The sequence below is a fragment of the Mesocricetus auratus genome, unplaced genomic scaffold (assembly GCF_017639785.1).
Source record: "Mesocricetus auratus isolate SY011 unplaced genomic scaffold, BCM_Maur_2.0 Super-Scaffold_100006, whole genome shotgun sequence".
Classification (NCBI taxonomy): Eukaryota; Metazoa; Chordata; class Mammalia; order Rodentia; family Cricetidae; genus Mesocricetus; species Mesocricetus auratus.
In genome coordinates this window covers 46,449,608-46,469,287 of record NW_024429190.1, presented here as the reverse complement: position 1 = coordinate 46,469,287, position 19,680 = coordinate 46,449,608, and the positions used below count along the sequence as shown (strand labels likewise).

General features: G+C 38.9%; 1 protein-coding gene across 4 annotated transcripts in view; it reads left to right on the top strand.

The window, feature by feature from the left end:
• Positions 1-19,680, top strand: part of Atp8a1 (ATPase phospholipid transporting 8A1) — a 221,849-nt gene that overhangs the window by 66,452 nt on the left and 135,717 nt on the right. For 2 of the 4 annotated variants that reach the window (XM_040747152.1, XM_021229667.2), the window contains exons 7-14: positions 949-1,022; positions 3,828-3,897; positions 5,325-5,452; positions 9,969-10,080; positions 11,205-11,370; positions 13,170-13,297; positions 15,698-15,775; positions 16,969-17,057. In XM_040747152.1, the coding sequence (XP_040603086.1) occupies positions 949-1,022; positions 3,828-3,897; positions 5,325-5,452; positions 9,969-10,080; positions 11,205-11,370; positions 13,170-13,297; positions 15,698-15,775; positions 16,969-17,057 (845 nt within the window). The remainder of the gene's footprint in view (positions 1-948; positions 1,023-3,827; positions 3,898-5,324; positions 5,453-9,968; positions 10,081-11,204; positions 11,371-13,169; positions 13,298-15,697; positions 15,776-16,968; positions 17,058-19,680) is intronic. The other 2 variants (XM_021229668.2, XM_021229666.2) reach the window with 1 other exon arrangement.

Genomic DNA, 19,680 nt, shown 5'->3' with positions numbered 1-19,680 from the left:
TTTTGTCAGGGAGGGTTTCTAAAATGGAACTCTTTGCTTATTGTCTTGGCTTGGCTAGGTGAGAGCTACTTCACGGGTGAGCTTGAGGTAGCTTGGAATTAAATAAGACTAGCATTGAAAGTTCTGGCTTTCACTGACTTTCAATTTGAAACGAGCAAACTGAAATTTTAACATGTAACCACTAATACCTTTCTGTGGCAAAAACTTAAAATAGAGCAACCAAGGCTTGGTTTAATTCAAGTCCAGGCAGATTCTCGCTCTGATTTTTTCAGACCCTTCCTGAAGAATTTTCTCTGAATACAAAGGCTTACCCCCCTATACTCTCTAAAACACAATGTGTTACTTATGTTTTATTACTTATTAAATAACTCCAAATGCTGCAGTCATGCCCCTTACTGCCTAAGATACAGATCTGTGCCGCTTTCCATTAAAGTTAATATGATAGGGATGCAGTCAACTTTGAAAACATTTTGGAATCAGAACAGAGCTACTTTTGTATTGTGTGAGAGAGGGGGCTTTAAAGTAGTATACTTGTTTTTCAAATATCTAATACATAATTTTAAAATCATTACTTACTTGATAGGAGTAGACATAGAGCTTACAGCAAATGGAGTTTTGAAAAGAAATCTGTAATATAAAATAACTATAAAATGTTTTTGTTTACTTTGATGAGAAATACTTCCATGTAAGCATTAAAATATTAAGTTTTCATGTTAGAAATTGAAAATTGGGCTAAAAAATCCCCTAGATTCCTTTGAATATTGTTATTTTCCTTCAGGCCTGATCAAAATAAGTTTTGAAAAAATCGGCATTAGACATTTTTATTAACATGAAATCTTTTCTATAATAATTTCAAACCTTCTGTCTCTTTTGTCCATTTGTTTGGTTTTTATTTTCTCTGTTATTTGTCCCCCCCCCATTTTAATTATTTTAAACTGGGACGTGAAGGTGGCAGTGGGGGAAATAGTGAGAGTGACCAATGGGGAACACCTGCCAGCCGATCTCATCAGTGTGTCCTCAAGGTCAGAACCGCAGGGATTTACAGGGCGTGTGTACGTGGGTCCTCACCTTAAACCAAAGCACAATGGCACCCAAATGCGGTTCAGCTCCACCTCTTCCTTTAAAGCGCATGTGCGTGTTTTCCTAGGTGGCGCGCACCAGAGATACTTTAAAGGCACTTTATAAACACCGTGCTGGATGGACGCTGTCTGTCCCTCAGTTGGGCAGACTGAACTCCTATTACTATCAATAGGAGTCCAAAAGATTCTCATTTCCTATGCACTAGTCACATATGTTTTAACAATATGCCTCAACTTTAAGTCTTTAGCTGTTAACTCCCAGCATATTGTTTGGGACGGTGTTAAGCGTTTCACGAAATAGTCATTGAAAACCGGTTACGTTTTAAGCATGTTTTCTTACTCTCGTATTTCAAATTGTCTACACGTTCTGTGGAATTTCTGCAGAGACTGCGACTAAAATTTGGGCTTGTATAGGGTTTATAGAGGACCCCTGCACAAGGCTGGATGTCGTCTGTTTTTGTGCTGCATGCTTGGGGATCGTCTTTCCCCCACCTGTAACTTGTGAACAAGTGCACGTGGCTGTGGTTCATGTCCGCTTACCCCTGTGTGTCTGTGCTGTGATGTGCATCGTGTTTCGTTTTCCCATTTACTAATCCAAACGCTTGCTTTGCCTCTGACTGTAGTTTGTGTCTTGGATGTTTCATGACTTGCTGAAGTATTTATGAGCTAGCATGACTCCTGACTCTTTCGCTTCTTCACAATCCTATTAGAGCTCCTGTAGACATAACTGTCTTAAATCATCATTAAGAATGTTCCAAATTGGGGTGTACTTGATTGGATAAGTATATTTGTTAGTAACATTTTAATGAGTTTTGCTGCCTAGAAAAAGAATTGACGGTCTCATTTAGTGTTTTGTTTGTCACCGTTTTTCTTTGTTAGCGGAGAAATGTGTTTTACAGTTTTAGAAACCATTTATGTTTGAAATGAATATAAGGAAATTAGAAAGTTGGGAAGTTGCCAGAGTGAGAATAACTATTGTGAGCATGAGTTAAAAATATTTTTGGGGGGCCAGGTGTTGGTGGCACATGCCTTTAATCCCAGCACTCGGGAGGCAGAGGCAGGCAGATATCTGTGAGTTCGAGGCCGGCCTGGTCTACAGAGTGAGTTCCAGGACAGTCTCTAAAACAATACAGAGAAACCCTATCTCGAAAAACAAAACAAAAAAGTATTTTTGTACTAATTGAGAAGTGAAAATATAAATATGGAAAGATTTCTCTGCTTGGAAAACAGCAAGAAAGGTAGCACATAAAGAAAAATTGGAAAATGTGCAAAGTTACTTTAAAATGGTCTTTTAAAATTTGATTGATGTCTATGTCTTTTAAGTAACTTTTCTTAATTCCAGGGTGACAAAATTAAGCTAAATACCCATTTCTAGCACTTAGGGCAGTTTGTTTTGCACATGTACAAATTGGAAGTTGATTAAAAAATTCCAATTTTTGTGACTTGTAAGTAAGTTTCTTTTATATTAATGGTTATTTCTTCAGATAACAAACTAGGCTTATAGGTAGCCAAGTGTTAGTGAGATTGGTTTAACTTAACAGTACTTTTTGGGTTATGTTCAGAATGTTCTTCTGTAGAGTTGAGGATTAAATTTATAGTCCAGCCACACTCACATATCTGTAGCAGTCAAACAAATAAAGTAAGATGCTGTGGTAAACCTGGAGAATACAGTCCTCAGGTCACCACATACAGAATTCACTTAAAGCACTACTCAGGTATGGCAGCTTCCAGGCATGAAGCAACATAGCCAGGTAGACCGACTTTAGCTTTAGTATTTTCTGCTTCAAACATCCCAGTCAGGCTAGGTTGATAAACCAGTCTGTAAAGTGCTTGATTGTAAGTGTGAGGACCCAAATTCAGTCCCTGAGAACCTCCATGAAAATGCCCGGCTGTGATGGTACACTTGTAAGCCCACTGACAACGAGGCAGACACAGGCAGTTCCCTTGAGTTCACTGACCATGGTCTACTTAGCAAGTTTGAGGCCAGTGAGAGACCTGGTCTCAAAAGTACATGGGCAGTACCTGAAGTCTGATAGCTAAGCTCGTACTCTGGCCTCCACACATGTGCATGTGTGCCCTCCTACACACATATGTCCCTGACCCCCCCACACACACACACCTCCAAACAAGTTTTTCTTTATAGACATATATATATATATATATATTATAATGTCACTTTCATTGTAAAATACACCCTGTAAAAGCAGCCTTAAGTTTTAATAGTATGTGATCTGTGTGATCTTGTCATCACAGCTGAGAGATTAAAGTAGTTAGTACAAGCCTATAGAAGGAACAATCTGGAAGTTTTTAATCAACCATTTTGCCTAACCAATTTACATGTGGGCCATGAGCATGAAGCTGACTGAACATTCTGAGCTGGAGATAAATGTGGACACAACCCTGCTTTACACTTGAAAAATGCTGTTGTGTCTATATGGGAAAGCAAACACTTTAAAAGCAGTGTGGCTCCTCATTATATTATCTTGAGACCATCACTGAGTGTTGTCAGGCAATGGCTTTGGGGTTCTTCTGGCTGGAAGGCTGATCCATGAGTGTCATGCATGATGAGTGAGTGGTTCTGCCTCACTCCGTCTTGCTGTAAGAATGAAAATCAGCAAGAAGCTAGGTGACTGTAGCTTTGTCTAGAACAAATGGCTTTGGTGAGTCTGAGCTATTACATCTATTGCAGTTAATATCTCCCTTTCCTTCCCCAACTAAATCTTTGTGTTTTTCAATTGCGAATAACAGTGAGCCCCAAGCCATGTGCTACATCGAGACATCCAACTTAGATGGTGAAACAAACTTGAAAATTAGACAGGTAAGTTCTTCTCTCAGCTCATAGTCAATGCTTCATGATATGTATTTAAGAACGTCTAACTGTCTAAAAGTGATTCTGTCTAATCACAGCTATTTTCTCTTTGAACCAAACCATTGTGAAAAATGTTTCATAAACGGATAGAATTAATTATTTTGGGATGCAGATTACCAGTTAAATATGACCAATCATGAAATATTATTTATAATACTTTTAACTATTTTATATAATAGCCAATGCTTGGATGATAACAGTGGTAGTAGTAGTAGTTCTTAATATGTGTGTGTGAGAGAGAGAGGGAGAGAGAGTGAGAGAGAGACAGACAGACAGAGAGAGAGACAAAGAGACAGAGAGACAGAGAGAGAGAGAGAATATATATATAAATATGCCGTTTGGCTTGCATTCACTATATAGACCAGACTGGACTCAAACTCAAGGAGATCCACCTGGCTCTGAGTACTGGAATTAAAGGTGTTTTAAGTTCTTTGGCATGTTAATACTGAATTTGCCATGCTTAAAAGCCAAATTTTTTCATTGCTCTTCAGACACATATTTATCTTGGGGATTTGATTTACCTTATATTTCTATATTTGCTTTTCATACTATGAAAAGTTGCACAAAACAACTGTCAGATTTTGTTTTTAAAGTATAAACGGGGTGGGGTTAAAATACATAACACTGACTTCTTGCTGAGTGACAACAATGTCAGTGGGGTTTTTGGACTATGTTAAAACTGGGAGTCATGAGGGAACTGAAGTCAGATAGCTAATATGGATGTTCTCAGTGCCTGTCCCTTCCAGCTGGGTAAAGAGCTGCTTGGAAGTTCTCCCTGTCAGGGAGGGAGGGAGTAAGGGAAGGAGAGAAAGGGGAAAGGGCAGACCAAGTGCTCTCCTTGAATGCAGACTACGCCCATGTTTCATCCCCTTCATTGGACTCAGGATTCTGAGACTGTACAGCAGCAGATACTGATTTTTACCTGGAGCATTGGTACTTTAGAGCTTTCATAAGAGGTATATTGTTCTGTACTGAAAGTCCATGCTCACATGGATAGGAAGGTAACTCTACGGTATAGTTTGACAGTGTAGACATAGTTTCTGTCCCGCCCATAATACTCCCCCATGTTACTCCTTCAGTGGCTACATAGTGTCTCCTCCGAGACTCACCATCTGCATTCCTCTTCCCAGAATTCTCCTAGTCTGGTAGGCCGGCCTGGCTGAAGTCTGCCTGTCCATTGGCTGAAACAGCTTTATTCATTAACCAATAAGAAACATATGTTCACAGGATGCAGAAGGGCATCCCCCATCATGATAGTATTATGTAAAGGAAGGGAATTACTAGCAAAATAGTGAGATCCCTTGTCTATAAGACCATGGAGAGTATCCCACAATACTTATTTAAAATGCTCTGTTTATTTGGAAATATTCCAACAGGGTTTACCAGCAACATCAGATATCAAGGACATTGACAGTTTGATGAGAATTTCTGGCAGAATTGAGTGTGAAAGCCCAAACCGACATCTCTACGATTTTGTTGGGAATATAAGGCTTGATGGACATGGGTAGGTAAACTCACAATCACTGTGTCATCCTGTACCCCAAATGGTTTTCCTTTGCTCTAAGTGTGAATGCTCACTTGCAACTTTTGTTGTAAGCTTGTCTGTTTTCCAACTCATATGTTCCTGACTCTCCCCATGTGATATAATCAAAGACATTCCCATGTTCCTGCTGGACTGGCAGTCAGATGTTGTCAGTATCCTGGAATATTCTTTGGTGGTTAAATAGCCTGTGGCTGGTTCTTTGGCCGAGATTCTTGCCATGAACTTTCCTTTCCAATGCCCATGGCTATGGTCCATTCCTATGAACTTGGGATGTCTCAAGGAGTTCAGACTGTACCACAACAGCTAGTTATGTTTTTATCTCTTCTGTCTAACTCTACTGTATAATTCTGTATGCTTTTTTCTAGACCATGCTATCATCTCTAGTCACTATTATTGTTACCTGATTCCCACCTTTCCTACCACTTTCTTATCACTTCTCTTACTCATTCAATTAGAATTTAGTACACGCCTGATAGCCTAGACCATTTACAATATTACATAGGCCACAATAAGCAAATAAGATAAATATCCCCGCCTTTGTGTTTTCATTCATTCTAACAAAAATACCTTAAATTAAAAAAAATCTATGAGCAGCAGACATCCACTGCTCCCAGGTCTAGAAGATCAAGGCACCAAATTTGGTGTCTGGTAAGGAAATGTTGTACCCTGTGTCCTTGCATGGTAGAGGCCCTCAGGCATTCTTTGTAAGGTTTCAGTCACAAGAGCAGAACTCTTGTGTGGTGTGTGTGTGTGTGTGTGTGGTGTGTGTGTGTGTGTGTGTGTGTTGCATATGTGTGTAAAAAGTGTGCATGTAGAGACTACATGTAGGTGTTCTCCTCAGGAGCCAGTCACTTTGTCTTCTTATACAGGGTCTTGAACTGGTGTGAACTCACCAATTGGCTGAATGACTGGGGGGAAAGCCTCAGGGTTGTTCCTGTCTCCCCATTCCCTGTGATGGAATGATAAGCACACACTAATACCTAGCATCATCATTATCATCATAGTCATTATTAATTCTGAGACTCCAACTAGGTCTTCATGATTGCACAGTAAGCAATTAATGACTGGGCCATCTCTCCAGCCCCATGAGTGCAGAAAATTCAAGACTTAATCACCTCCTTCCCAAGAAACCAACATCCTAAGTACCCCAATATTAAAAGTTGGACGTCAGTATGCAAATATTGTACTATAGGATTTTGTGAACTTACTTTCTTTTGGTGAATATGTGAAGGGCAGAAATAAAGGAATTAATGAGAAAATTGTATAGCATAGTACAAGAGGTGAGGAAATCTCTTAGATAAGGAAATTTCCTTAGGAAGAAATCTCTCAGGGTGGTTGAAGTCAGCCTCCTTTAGGTGACATTTGAACAATGGTGATCAGGAAGTTAGGAGCTTAGTCATGTGACTATCTGGAAGTAGAGGATTCTGGACTGAAGAAATGGTGCAAATCGCTGTGATTGGAGAGAGACAAATCGAGGTGAAAGCCAAAAGATAATAATGGGCCAGACCACATCAGGCTTTGTGGGCCATTATAAGGTGTTCTGAGCAAACTTGAGATCCGTAAGTTATGAAGAAGAAACATCTCTTTAGATTTGGAATTAATAAGTTTATGGTGTCCAAACAACACTTGAATATATGTCTGAACTTTGAGAGTAGTTCACATAGAAATTTAAACTCACTGGGGCTGGAAATTTCATTGAAATTGAAAGTATAGACAGAAAAATTAAAAGACCCAAGGACTGTCTAGCGTTGGAAGGCTGAGAAGAGCAGGGAATAGAGACCAAGTCTGTGGAGTAAAAACCAAGAAAGAGTAAAGAAACTTCCAAATAGAGATGGAGGAACAAAGTTAGGTCAGCTGTCACTTGTGACTAACTGCAATGTGACTGAACATTAACAGTTATGTTTATTGAGTGGAGATAATGGCCCCTGATTAGAGCAGGTTGTACCTGATGAGGGTGAGCCCGATATCATGGGGAAAGAGTTTTATTGCAGTGCACCGCGCAGAATTGAGGTAGTAGAATCCAGCAAGAAGGGTGGGGTGTTTTCTGCCCCACTTCTGTTTCCTTGCTTCATCCCTTCCCTTCCCGTTCTACCTCCTCTACACAATAGACCTTGTCTACCAGATAGGTGTGGTGGCCAGGTAAGTATCAGCTAAAATACACTGGTTCAACCAGCCTAGGGGAATGTTGTCCGTGTTCTCGCCATTGGGATGTGAATGATCAAAGAATTAAATAAGGAACTAAGTAAATGACATGTGACATATATCCTGGGCCGACACGCTTATCTAATCCACCAAAACTTTCTTACACTCTTTAAGGTAATTGTTAATTCTAAAATTTTTCAAAGTAATCTTTTCTTGAACATATGGTTATAAACTACTGATAGATTTGGCCATTTGTACAAGTAACATTTCTTAAGTCTGACATTTTTAACTAGCCAGCTTCCATTCCTTACCAACGTTTCTTTAAATTGGTGCCAGGAAAATCCGTGCCATGAAGAAAACGTTAGATGATGGTGCCAAGATTTAAGGAACTGGAGTTTTAAAATATGTTTAATTTTATCGGAAAGGTCGAAATGAATGAGTGAGGCAGGTACTCCAAGAGGAAGGTTGGGAGATAGTGGGAAGCAGTAAATATGTGTCAGGTGTGACATTGAGCCCAGTCAGGTAGGTGAGGTGAGGAGCAGTGGCTATACATGGCCCCTAAAGCAAAATCCAGCAGCTTCTCAAGTACTTTGTGGAATTCGCTTTAGCCTCAAGGTCCCCACCCCATCCCAACCCCAAAGTGTACTCTCGATATTGACATATATACAAGAGAGGTCTGTGGTTTCAATATGGTTTTGTCCCCTGGAGGTTTCACATACTGGAAACTCAACCCCCAATTTAGTGACTACAGATAGACTCAAAAATAAACCTTATTTTTCACACAAAATAACCAGTCCTCAGACCTTTCATAAGCTTTCACAAAATGATTTAAACTCCATTCCCATCCCAGTGGGCCTTAAGGACTGCTGCTGGATGTAAATGATGGGAGCTGAAATCCACTGTTTCCTGAGGACTGCCTCAGTGGCCATTCTAACCCACACATCTGGATTGATTTCACTGAGCCAGTAGAAAATATTTCCAATGCCCAAACTATCTCTAGCCTTAGTAGCTGACTGAACCACCTATTCCCACCAGAAATAGAGGTACCTCAGTTCAGTGACCCTTACTGATTGACAAGACCTATATTCTTTATAGACTTCCATTAAAAACTGTTTCCTTCTTTTCTTAGAAATTTTAAGTGTATTTTTCTTTGTTTTGGACTTTTTTTTTACATTACTTTCTTGTTAAATGAAAACCTTGGTTATTAGCAATCTTTGAGCCATTCGATTTTGGATCCTCCATTTCCATCAACTGACTCAATCCACATCTGTGATAGTGCCATAGTACTCTTGAATCCCTGTTCCGAGTGTAAAGCGCCCAATGATGTACCACAAAGGGTAGCCTTGGATGAAACACACAAAAGACCCAACTTGACCTCATTCATGGAAATGTGCTTTAAAGGCTAGGAAGCAAATTGCTTCTAAATGATTACTGTGTTGGGCATATGTTTGCAATTCTTGGAAAACAGACACTAATTCTGTAAAATGAATACTGTAAGTCTAGGCACTTATTTCAGAAAGGGGATGGTAGTATCAGAATATGGAGAGAACCATGGGTTTATTTTACTTTGTGTAGATTTTGAGCCCTGATTGTGTACAAAGTTGTTTGTAATTTAAAGTGTGTGTGTGTGCGTGCGCGCTTATTGAGAGGGTGAGGAACATATGTTTTAGCCCCACTACTTCCAAACTTTGTATGAACTTAAATCAACTTATTAAGTCAGTAAAAACCACATGTGAGATTGGCTACTGCATTCCCAAACATTGCTTGCTATTTGAGGTGTTATATTGATTTGTGTAACTGCCATGATGATAGAACTTAGTAAGTTTTATCATTACAAATTGTCTGTCTTGCCATCTGGATAATGGAAATAAAGCAACATTACTGGACTCTAATGAAGGCCACCTTTGTATTTGGAAAATTATGTCCTCTCTGTGTATGTTTATATGACAGAGCCAGCTCTCGGGTATCTATCAGGGCACTAATCACATCAGAGGGCTTCACCCTCATGAACTCACCTAAAACTAATAGCCTGGTACAATGTGGCTACAAATGTTACCACAATTGGGGTTGGAGCTTTAACTTAGGAATATTTGGGGGATACTTATAGTCCCTGGGGAGAGGAAAGCTATAGGAAATGACTAGTATGGTGTTAAGGACAAAACCCACTTCTTCCCAATATTTATATTTGAAAATTATCATTGTTGGTGAAAAATATACTTCCTTTCCAAAAATAAAGTTTTAATTGTGGAGACTTTGTTGGCCATGTAATGACTGTGCATTTCCTGAACCAAGTTTTGAACAATGTCAATTCTAACACTGACATACTCTGTCGTAGCACTGTTCCTCTGGGAGCAGACCAGATTCTTCTACGTGGTGCTCAGTTAAGAAATACTCAGTGGGTTCATGGGATAGTTGTCTACACGGGACATGACACCAAGCTGATGCAGGTGGGACTTTTATCTTTTTTGAGACTAAGTCTTTTGGAAATGTATAATTCATTGTTCTTGGTGCACTTGAACCAAACAGCAGATCAAGCATTGGATATTCCTTACCCTTATACCACACACCCATATTTGGAACAAGGTGAGCGACATCTTGAAATTCCTTCCCTGTGAAAAGGGCTCACTGCACATGGGAACACTGAGAAACTTCCCCCAAGGTCACGTGATATGTCAACGCCCAATAAATGGTGTGTGTTGATCTATGACATTTTCCAACTAATGGTCACTTCAAGTTGCCTGGGTAACAGTGTCTGCATTAAAGTATCTGTATCATGATTTTATTATAATGCAATGATCAAATTTTAAAAATTGGAGTTTTTTCATAAAACTCAAGCGTACAAACAGCCATTTTTTTCATAACATTTCTATACAAGGTTGTTTTTGCCATCTACTGTCCTGATGTTTCTATACACCCATGGAAACTTCATCTGTACATTATAATGCAACCTGCATTCAGTAGTGTGACAAGTATAGGAAACCCACTCTGCACTACTAATTGGAGTTCTACTCTGAGGACTAGTGTCCCTGTACATCTCGCAGGTGTCAAGATGCTGTCGTTACAAGTAAGATGGTTGGTAGTGTACCTACCCTGGCCGTGCTTAAATTCTATCATTTAAATTGGTTATGAGGGATTTCCTTTCCTGTCCTGTGGATGCTCTGGTAGCACAGATCTGCCTTAACTACTAAATCATCACATATAGTAGAGAAGCCTCCCTTGTTCTCTGCTGCATATAAGTCAGGCTTGCTACACCGACCTTCCTGCCTCTGCCTCCTAAGCCAGCCTGCTGCTGCACCCTGTTATCTGTTACTGATTATAAATGGTAGGACTTGAATTTCTGCTGTGTCCAGTAAAGCAATTGCTGAGTGGCATCAGAGATCCTTTGGATGCTGAGGTATTGTGCCCAAATTCTGAACCCCCAAAATCACCAAGGGACTTGGCATGTGTTTGGAACAGTTTCCAGCTCAAGTCCAAGTACTGGTTGTGACCGTGTCACTCTCATCGAATACTAAGTAAGCAATGCTAAATTGTGCAGTCTTTACCATTTGTTTTGCTTTGTTTTGTTTTACAGAATTCCACAAGTCCACCTCTTAAACTCTCCAATGTGGAACGGATTACAAATGTACAAATTCTGATTTTATTTTGCATCTTAATTGCCATGTCTCTTATCTGTTCTGTGGGCTCAGCCATTTGGAATCGAAGGCATTCTGGGAAAGACTGGTACCTCCATCTACACTGTGAGCAGTGAAGTGCTGACTTGCTTATTTCTTTCCCTTTAAGTTAAATATGCATTTGTTTCTGAAAAGACAGCTTGTAGTTAAGATAACTGGGGGTTTTATCTTCATTTTTTAATAGATTTCCAGAAAAAGCAAGTAAAATTTAGGGTTTCAAAACTTCAAAATACTTACAAACACACCACCACTCCATAGTGATATAAAATGCTCTATAAGTATAAACATTAACATGATACACAAAATAAAAACTGCCCTTTAAAATATATTAAATGTGAAAGTTAAATTCATGAAAAGAGATTATATGTCAAAGAAATTATGAGTATTGACTATGAAAACATAATTTATATGCTTTAAAATGTTTGAACTGAATGTACTGTTTTTCCTTCATTTCTTTCTTTTTCTAATGTGCTTTCCTTTGAACTTAGTAACAGTTTTATGAAAACGTTTATCTTGTTCCAGGAAGAGTGGTTTTAATCGCTTCCGTCTGGAACATGTATTCTCTTGCTGTTCTGGTATTAATGTATCCCCTCTGGGTATTTCTAGGAAGTGAGTTTGTATTTCCTTGTGATGAATACTTAGTCAGTAAATACTTAATTTCCCCAAAGTGTGAAAACAAATTCCAGTGCAATTTTACAGGAAAAACAAAAACAAAAAACAGATTTTAAGGCTGTTTTTATTATATTTATCTAACTTTTTAATTGCATTTAGTTAGCTTTGCATCTATCCCACGTTATTTTATAGTTGTTGATTTATTATTTCAGCATTTAAAAGTGTTATTACTGTAATCAATTTGTTCATGTATATTCCTTACAATATTTTAGTCTTCCTTGTTTTCCTTATTGAGGAGGAAGAAGTTAATTTACTTAGAAAACTAATTTACCTAGAGATGAATAATGTTCCTGTAGCTAAGGATACAGCTCAGTGTATAGCTTACAGGCCATGCACATGACCTCCCAGAGACCAGTACTGGAAAAATAAGTATTGTTCCAGTTGCTATTGGGTTTGCTTTCAAACCACACTTCAGTTTGAAAATACATTCAAGAATTTACATAGAAGTGTTTCCACCCAAATGAAAGTTAAAAACCTTCAACCCTCCTAATGGCTCTGAACTTCCTTATTAGAGCATGATTTGCAATACCAATAGCTAGAGCACTTCTCACTTTTCTTTCACTCCTGGCTTCCCCCAATGAGGTTCCTCTGTGAAGTCCTGTCTGTAATTCACCAGGCTGGCCTCTCACTCAAGCAAGAGGCCCACCCGCCTCTGCTTCCCTAGTGCTGGAATTAAAGGCATACGGGGGCCTTAATAGGATTAACCTGCTATACACGGATACAACTACATCTCTGTATCTTTGGAACTTGGTGCTAGGACATCAGGAAAGGTCCATAACCTGACAGATGCCCAAGCCTTTTATTTTAAATGACCCAGTATTTGCACTGTGTGTACTGTCATATACTGTAAGTTATATCAAAGTTACTTAATATGCACGATGCAAAGTGTATGATGTATAGGAGGTTATTACACTGTATTATTTAAGGAATAATTAGTCTACACATACTAAGTACACACAGAATATTTTCAGTCTAGAGTTGGTTGAATCCCTGATTAGAGACCCCCAAGAGAGAGGGATGACTGAACTTTGGTCCTACACTGAAAGAGGAGTTTGAGAATCAGGGTATGTTATTAGCAAATCCTTCCTCAGTGTGTCTAGACTTGTTGTATAATATAGGAAATTCCTGTGGTGCTCAGGTTTTCTTACTGCAGATATAAACCTGTAAATGATGTTCTTCCCCCTCCCCAACAGATGGTGGCGCTAATAATTTCGGACTCAACTTCTTGACTTTCATTATCCTTTTCAACAACCTCATTCCCATCAGCTTGTTGGTTACATTAGAAGTGGTAAAGTTTACCCAGGCATACTTCATAAATTGGGTAAGTATGAATGTGTATTATATGGCAATTTCCTAAGTATGTATTTTGTCTCTCTCTTTTAATTTTCTCTGATATGGTCTTTTGATCCATGGAGGTTAAAATTTTTTTTAAAGTCTTAATTATATGTTGTTTTTGTTGACTATGTGATGGTATTTTTTAAGCCTAATACAATTTTAACATGGTGTGCTCAGAATCAGGCAAATTGATAACACCAGACATCCTGAGGGAAGCCGGTGTCTAGTTCAGGAAACCTGTTTGGGACATACAGGGTCTATAGAGGAAGAGACCCTGCATTTGGAATTGTAATATCTGTCTTATAGATTCAGTGTCAAAATTTACCACATAAGCAACTTTGTCTAGTCACTTGACTTCCTGGAACTCTATTTCTGGACACTAACCTGAGAATGACAAGGTGTTTTACCTAAATCTTGCAATACTTGTGCAACTCAGGAATCTGTTTACATGGCAAAGAGGGTTATAAGCAATCAAACACGTAACTGTGCTTATGTCAACATGACTGAGGAATTTGTTCATCCAACTAGTTCATTGTCGACACCATAAATCACTTCAGCATGTCTGGTTTTCCTTTTGAATTATTATATTGTTGTTTTAAGTGTTAGATATATTAAACATGTTTTCTATATTTTTCATCATATCATTTTGTCCTTTCAGTTTTATCTTAGTTAAAATTAATGGATTTGTGTAAATTACATCTTCAGGTATAGTTTGCCAAAAAGTTGAATTTTTTGAGAAATTTTGATTTCATTTTATGTTCCAAACTCATCTTAAAGCTTTTAATATGAGCAATTTCAGAGTTTAAAAATATAACCAGAGATACATTTGCAGCTCTTCATTGTCTTCTTGTGGTGAGTAACACTGCAAAAATGTCAACCTCTTTCTTAAATTTGGTAAAAGATCAGTGTAATTTAGGAATTTGAAATGAGCATTGGGCATAGTTCACTCTACACAGGGAATATATGCTGAAGAATTGAGCCATATATACAGATAATTGAAGTTAATGAAGGGCTCTCATTCATATAAATAATAAGGTAAATGTACTGTGAAGATCAAATGGCTATTCACATCCTTATTTTTAATGTGAGTTTTCAAAAACTAGAATTGGCTTTGAATAATTACATAATGTCAGTGTTGAGTAAGTCCTCTTGCTTTTTTAACTATCAGAGACTTTGTGATGGCCCTGATAAGCCAGCTTCCTCCTTTGATGGAATTGAGATCAATAACTGTCTCCTGGATTCTGTTTCTGGCCAGTTGTCCAAAACAACTGTAATTTCATATAACGATACAGTATAGATTTGTGAACGATAGCTTTGAAGACATTCAACCTCAGCTGTCCTGTCACACCTGTTCTTCTGTCATGCCTGTCCCTCCTGATTCAGACACCTTCCTCTACTCTGGCTGGTCTTCGTTTCATATGGCTTCCAGATTAATCTGTGTGTGAGCCCTCTCTTCTCCTCTCTCAACATGATTCACTTGGCAAATGTCTCTATTCCAACATGATATGGAAACTCAAAGGCTGCTCTAGAAGCAGAGACAGGAGAGATGTAAAACCCAACAAACTACAGCCCTGACTTGTTAATACAATATTATACTGTAAAAACTCTTTGATAATGGGGCTGGACAGTGGAGTCAGACCTCATGGTCACTGGGTACAATGCAAGTTCAAAGAAATACAAGATTATACCTCTTTTGGTTGACTGTCAAGTAGCTGTAATAAAAGAAACTTAGCTGGGGAGTTGTTACAATAATTCTTTCTCACCAGCCTGGTCCCGCAGCCTCATCAGCCCCAAATGAACACTCCTCTGGCATCCTACATGGTGACTGCTCTCTGCCTACACCTCCCAGAATAATCCTCATCTCCTAGACCCGTCTATCTTACTGCCCTATTGGCCACAGTGTTTCATTCATCAACCAATGAGATAAAGATATTTACAGAATGACATCTCCCATCAGGAAGTTCAGTCAGGAAGTGCTAACTTAGATAACTTTTCCTGTTGCTTGAAGAGCTAAGTATATGAAAACATTATCTGCCTTCCTAGCAAACATACCGCTTGTCACTCTAGTGAGCACTTTATGTGTATTGTATTATATTAATTCCAACAAGAGGTTAAGTTTATTGAGAATGAAGAATGAAACTAAACAGACTATCTGACTCTGCAAACAAGCTCTCATACTGTACTCTCCTGTTCTGATGAAAGTGAATCATTTCCCCCTGAATAGTTTTCAGGATTGTCACATAGAGTCATGGATAGCAAGGAACTAGAGTGGTTACACAGAGCTGAGCAGTCAAATGATGACTTGTGAGGCACAAAAGAACAAAGTGATGTGTTTTGCTGACCCAGTCCCCAGTACCTTGTATTCAAGGATGTCACTTATTTGTAGGATCTTGACATGCACTATGAGCCCACAGACACTGCTGCAATGGCCCGGACATCGAATCTGAATGAAGAACTTGGCCAGGTAAGCTCTTACTGACACAGTTGAATCAGAAGTGAGGTTTGGTAGAATTTCTTATACCTTATGTGGTGACTTCAGATGAAGTAGCATCTCCTCATTTTCCATTGTTTGAATAATCCACATAAATGCTAGTGCCTGGCATTCAGTGTTCATATCTAACAGTGGGGTTTTCAGACACTAAAGCAGATTTTTCTTTCAAGGCAAGATACTGTGCAAGCCTAGGTGTGTTTCTTCGTAGGCAGTCTGATTAGCTATAAAATATTGTCTGGTTTTGAGTTATAGAAATAGTAAAAGAATTGTTCATTCTTTCATTCATTCAACTTTCATCCAGAAGAAAGGAAAAGTGCAAGTTGTATGAGTCTAGTCAAGTAGGAATTTGGATCAGTTTTCTAACTCATACTTCATTAATACATGCAGCTGCATCACTTACTAGGGATGTGTTCTGAACAGTGCATTGTCAGGTAATTTCATCATTATGTAAGCATCATAAAATGCACTTCCACATGCTAACAACTATGACCTCAGTAGGCAAGCAGTATAGTATTGTGATAGCTGTTTCATACTTACACCTTCCATTAACTAAAGCATCCTTAGGTGACATGTGACTACATATATATATTTGTAACCCATTTATAGGTACTAGCTGAAAAGGGATTTTTGTTTCCTCCTCCACTTTCCAACTCATACTATTCAAATTGTATTTAGAATGCTTCATACTGTTCCTTATCAAGCTAGATGGTAACCTGAAGTTAACTGCATAAGCTATTGCCAACCCTGGAATTTTCCTGTTACACTGAGAAATCCTGGTTAGGTCTTAGTGCTGTGTATGTTTGAAAACAGCAGTGAAAATTTCTGCAGAAATTCAGATTATCCTGGAGCAGATTTCTCTCTGACTCTAGTTTTTCTAATACACATTAATGCCCATATATAAAAGAATTGATCACTGAAATGCTAAGAGCTGAGTTGCTCTGTAAAGAATGTACTGAATGTCATTCAAGCGGCCATTCTACATCCACAGTAGAACAAAGTTGACTTTTAAAGAAAGTATACTGTAAGTACATTTTCCTCCCTCTATAAAAAATATCTGAGCAGGATGGATACAGCTCATAGGTTGATACTTGCCTGGTATGCATAAGACACCAAGATGGGCACTTAAAGCCCTAAAATACTGATTAGGATTTTAACCTTGTTTGTAGGTTAAATACATATTTTCTGACAAAACTGGGACCCTGACATGCAATGTGATGCAGTTTAAGAAGTGCACCATCGCAGGCGTGGCTTATGGGTGAGTGTGTTCCCATTGACGGGTGGATGACACACACATTTGGTTGATGCCATCCATTTGGAATATTTGGAAATTCTTGTACAAGGAGGGTTTGAGTTTTGTTTTTTGTTTTTTAATCTAGAAAGCAGTTCTTTTTACTTTGGGGTGGGTTAATTGTGTATTTTACTGCTGGTCTTGCTTTCCTCTGGAGACAATACGGGGTAGATACTGACTGGCAGGTCTCAGTGTTTAGGGTTTTGCAAGCTCTCCATCTGGACCTAGTGATAAGGACAAACCATTTCCCATAAGTCGGGGTGCAGCGTAGATGTGCGAAGAAGCTGCAGTGAGGCCTTGGTCTGCCTTTCACTGAAGTAATACTGCACTTCTCCGACAATTACTTTTGCTTTATTTTTTTTTTATCATGTCTCCCCTCAACAGTCACAGAGCAATCTAAAATTCAGGTGATGGGAAGGAGGTAGGGACATGAATGTCTTCACTCTGGAGAACAGAAGTGTTAATGCCCTTCAGCTTGGATGTGGCATCCACTTAATTTATTTCTTTTTATATGTATGCTTCCCTAAGCCATTCAGAGACGCCCTCGTTCTGGTTGAGTGGCACTAGCCTTAGTAAATTTTGCAACTATCCTTACCTCAATGCAGCAAGTAAATATTGACTGACGTATTAATCCCATTACTTGCTTTGGGCATTGCTGGCTTGCTCATTCTGTTTTCATTCATACTTTACCTTTAAACAGCAAGCCAGTGGGAGGGGTGTTCAATTTTGAAAATATTTTAAACAATTTATTATTCTCTGAACAGGAACAGAGACTGGTAGGCTTGTTTCTGAGGGCAGGAGAGAGTTTGATTCAAAACTGCTTCAACCTGTGGATACAGCAATGGATGGCTTTTCCACACTGTGGAGACAGGCTTTTGATTTGAGGGAGACTACAGATGTTTCCAGTTTGTATTTTTTCCCTCTTTATCTGGAGTCTCATAGTTATCGGACACAACAGCTCTCCCCATCATCCCCAGAATTGTTCCCGGAGCAGTACAATCATAGTCACATCCTTTGACATCAAGTGCTTACACACTCTACACATGGTTAGGCCAGAGGCAGAACGGCTTCTCTCTGTGGGGTTTTTCGTATGCTCAAAACAGGGTTAATTACCTCTGGCCATATGCGCAGAAGCAGAGCTCTTCCCTTGGCTGTCGATAACTTCATAGTGCACAAGCGTGGGAGGACAGGGTGGGTTTGAGCAAAGTGTTGGTCCTGTCAATTAGATGGTCAATGAAATGAGTGTCCCTGTGAGAACATTTCTTAAGAATGAGGTAAAGCGATGAGATACGCATTCTAGAGCTGTGTATTAGATTTCCTCCTGTGACCCTAGACAATCCCCTTTCAGATATTCTTAATTCTGTAAAACTCAATAAAACTGAATAAAAGAAACCTCAAAGGTCCTTTCAAGATAGGAAGCTCTGAAGTGTTCTCTAATAAGAACAGAAGCCCCTTTGTTTGCAGAGATCAACACTATAATAGAAGTGGGTCCTGCTTAGGTGTAGCTACATGCTTTCAAGAATACTGAAAGCCATGCTGCAGCTAGTTAAGCTGCTTCCCAGCATCACACGGGGCTTGTTCATTTGTGTTAGTCGAATAGCCCTCAATATGATTTTATGCACATATAAATTTATATATGGATCCCTTGAGAATTTCATTCAGTGTATTTTGATCACCGCAGCTCCTCCCAGATCCACTCCTCCCACTTTTAAATAAAGTTCCAGTCTCACTCATCCTTATGGATTACTGGAGCATCAGTACTGTAGAGGGTTGGTGATACACTGAGGATCTGGAGAAACTGACTTTTACTGACCATATGTTTATATCAGGGGTGTAGCCTGGATACCTGATCCCACAACTGACACACACAGGAGAGGCAGTCACAGTCAGCCACCTTACTATGGAAATGACAGAACAAGAGAAAGTAACACACTTTAAATGCCAACAAATAAGCTGACAGCTAATCCTTCTTCGGACTCTCAGTAAATTCCCGTTCTATCTCATTGTAAGAGCTAGAAGGTAAGGGCTGTCAATCTCCCAACAGTGTAGTTTTTAGATAGTCCTCTCTATCCAGGAATTTTGTAGGAATAGAGTACATATCACCAATGCTTCAGAATTTAATTTTATTAAAGTTCTTCTTGTTTCATTTAAGCTTGGCCTCAAACTTTGTTTGAATTTCATGACAGACAATGAAATTCAAAGATTTATACATAGTTGCCAGCAATGACTATTTCACAAAAATCAGCTTTGTTGTAAGGATGCCTCCCTCTGTTTACATTTACTGGATTTTTTCCTTTAACTATACATAGACTATTATCATGTATAAATTTAACTTGCTACAATCTAGAAGTTAAACTGTTAAACACCTAGGAAAGTATCGGTGTGCAGGTTACACTATGGGAATGCCTGTGTTATCACAACTAGTTGAGTATCCACAATACGTAAGTACTTCTGTATTCAGTGACTGTGAACATTTGAACAGTTTACCTTATATCCTGTTCTTGGCAGCAACTTATTCTATACTCTCTCTGAGGCCCCCCCCCAAAAAAGTCTATTAAGCAACCTGAGCAATTCTTTTTTGCTTTATTTG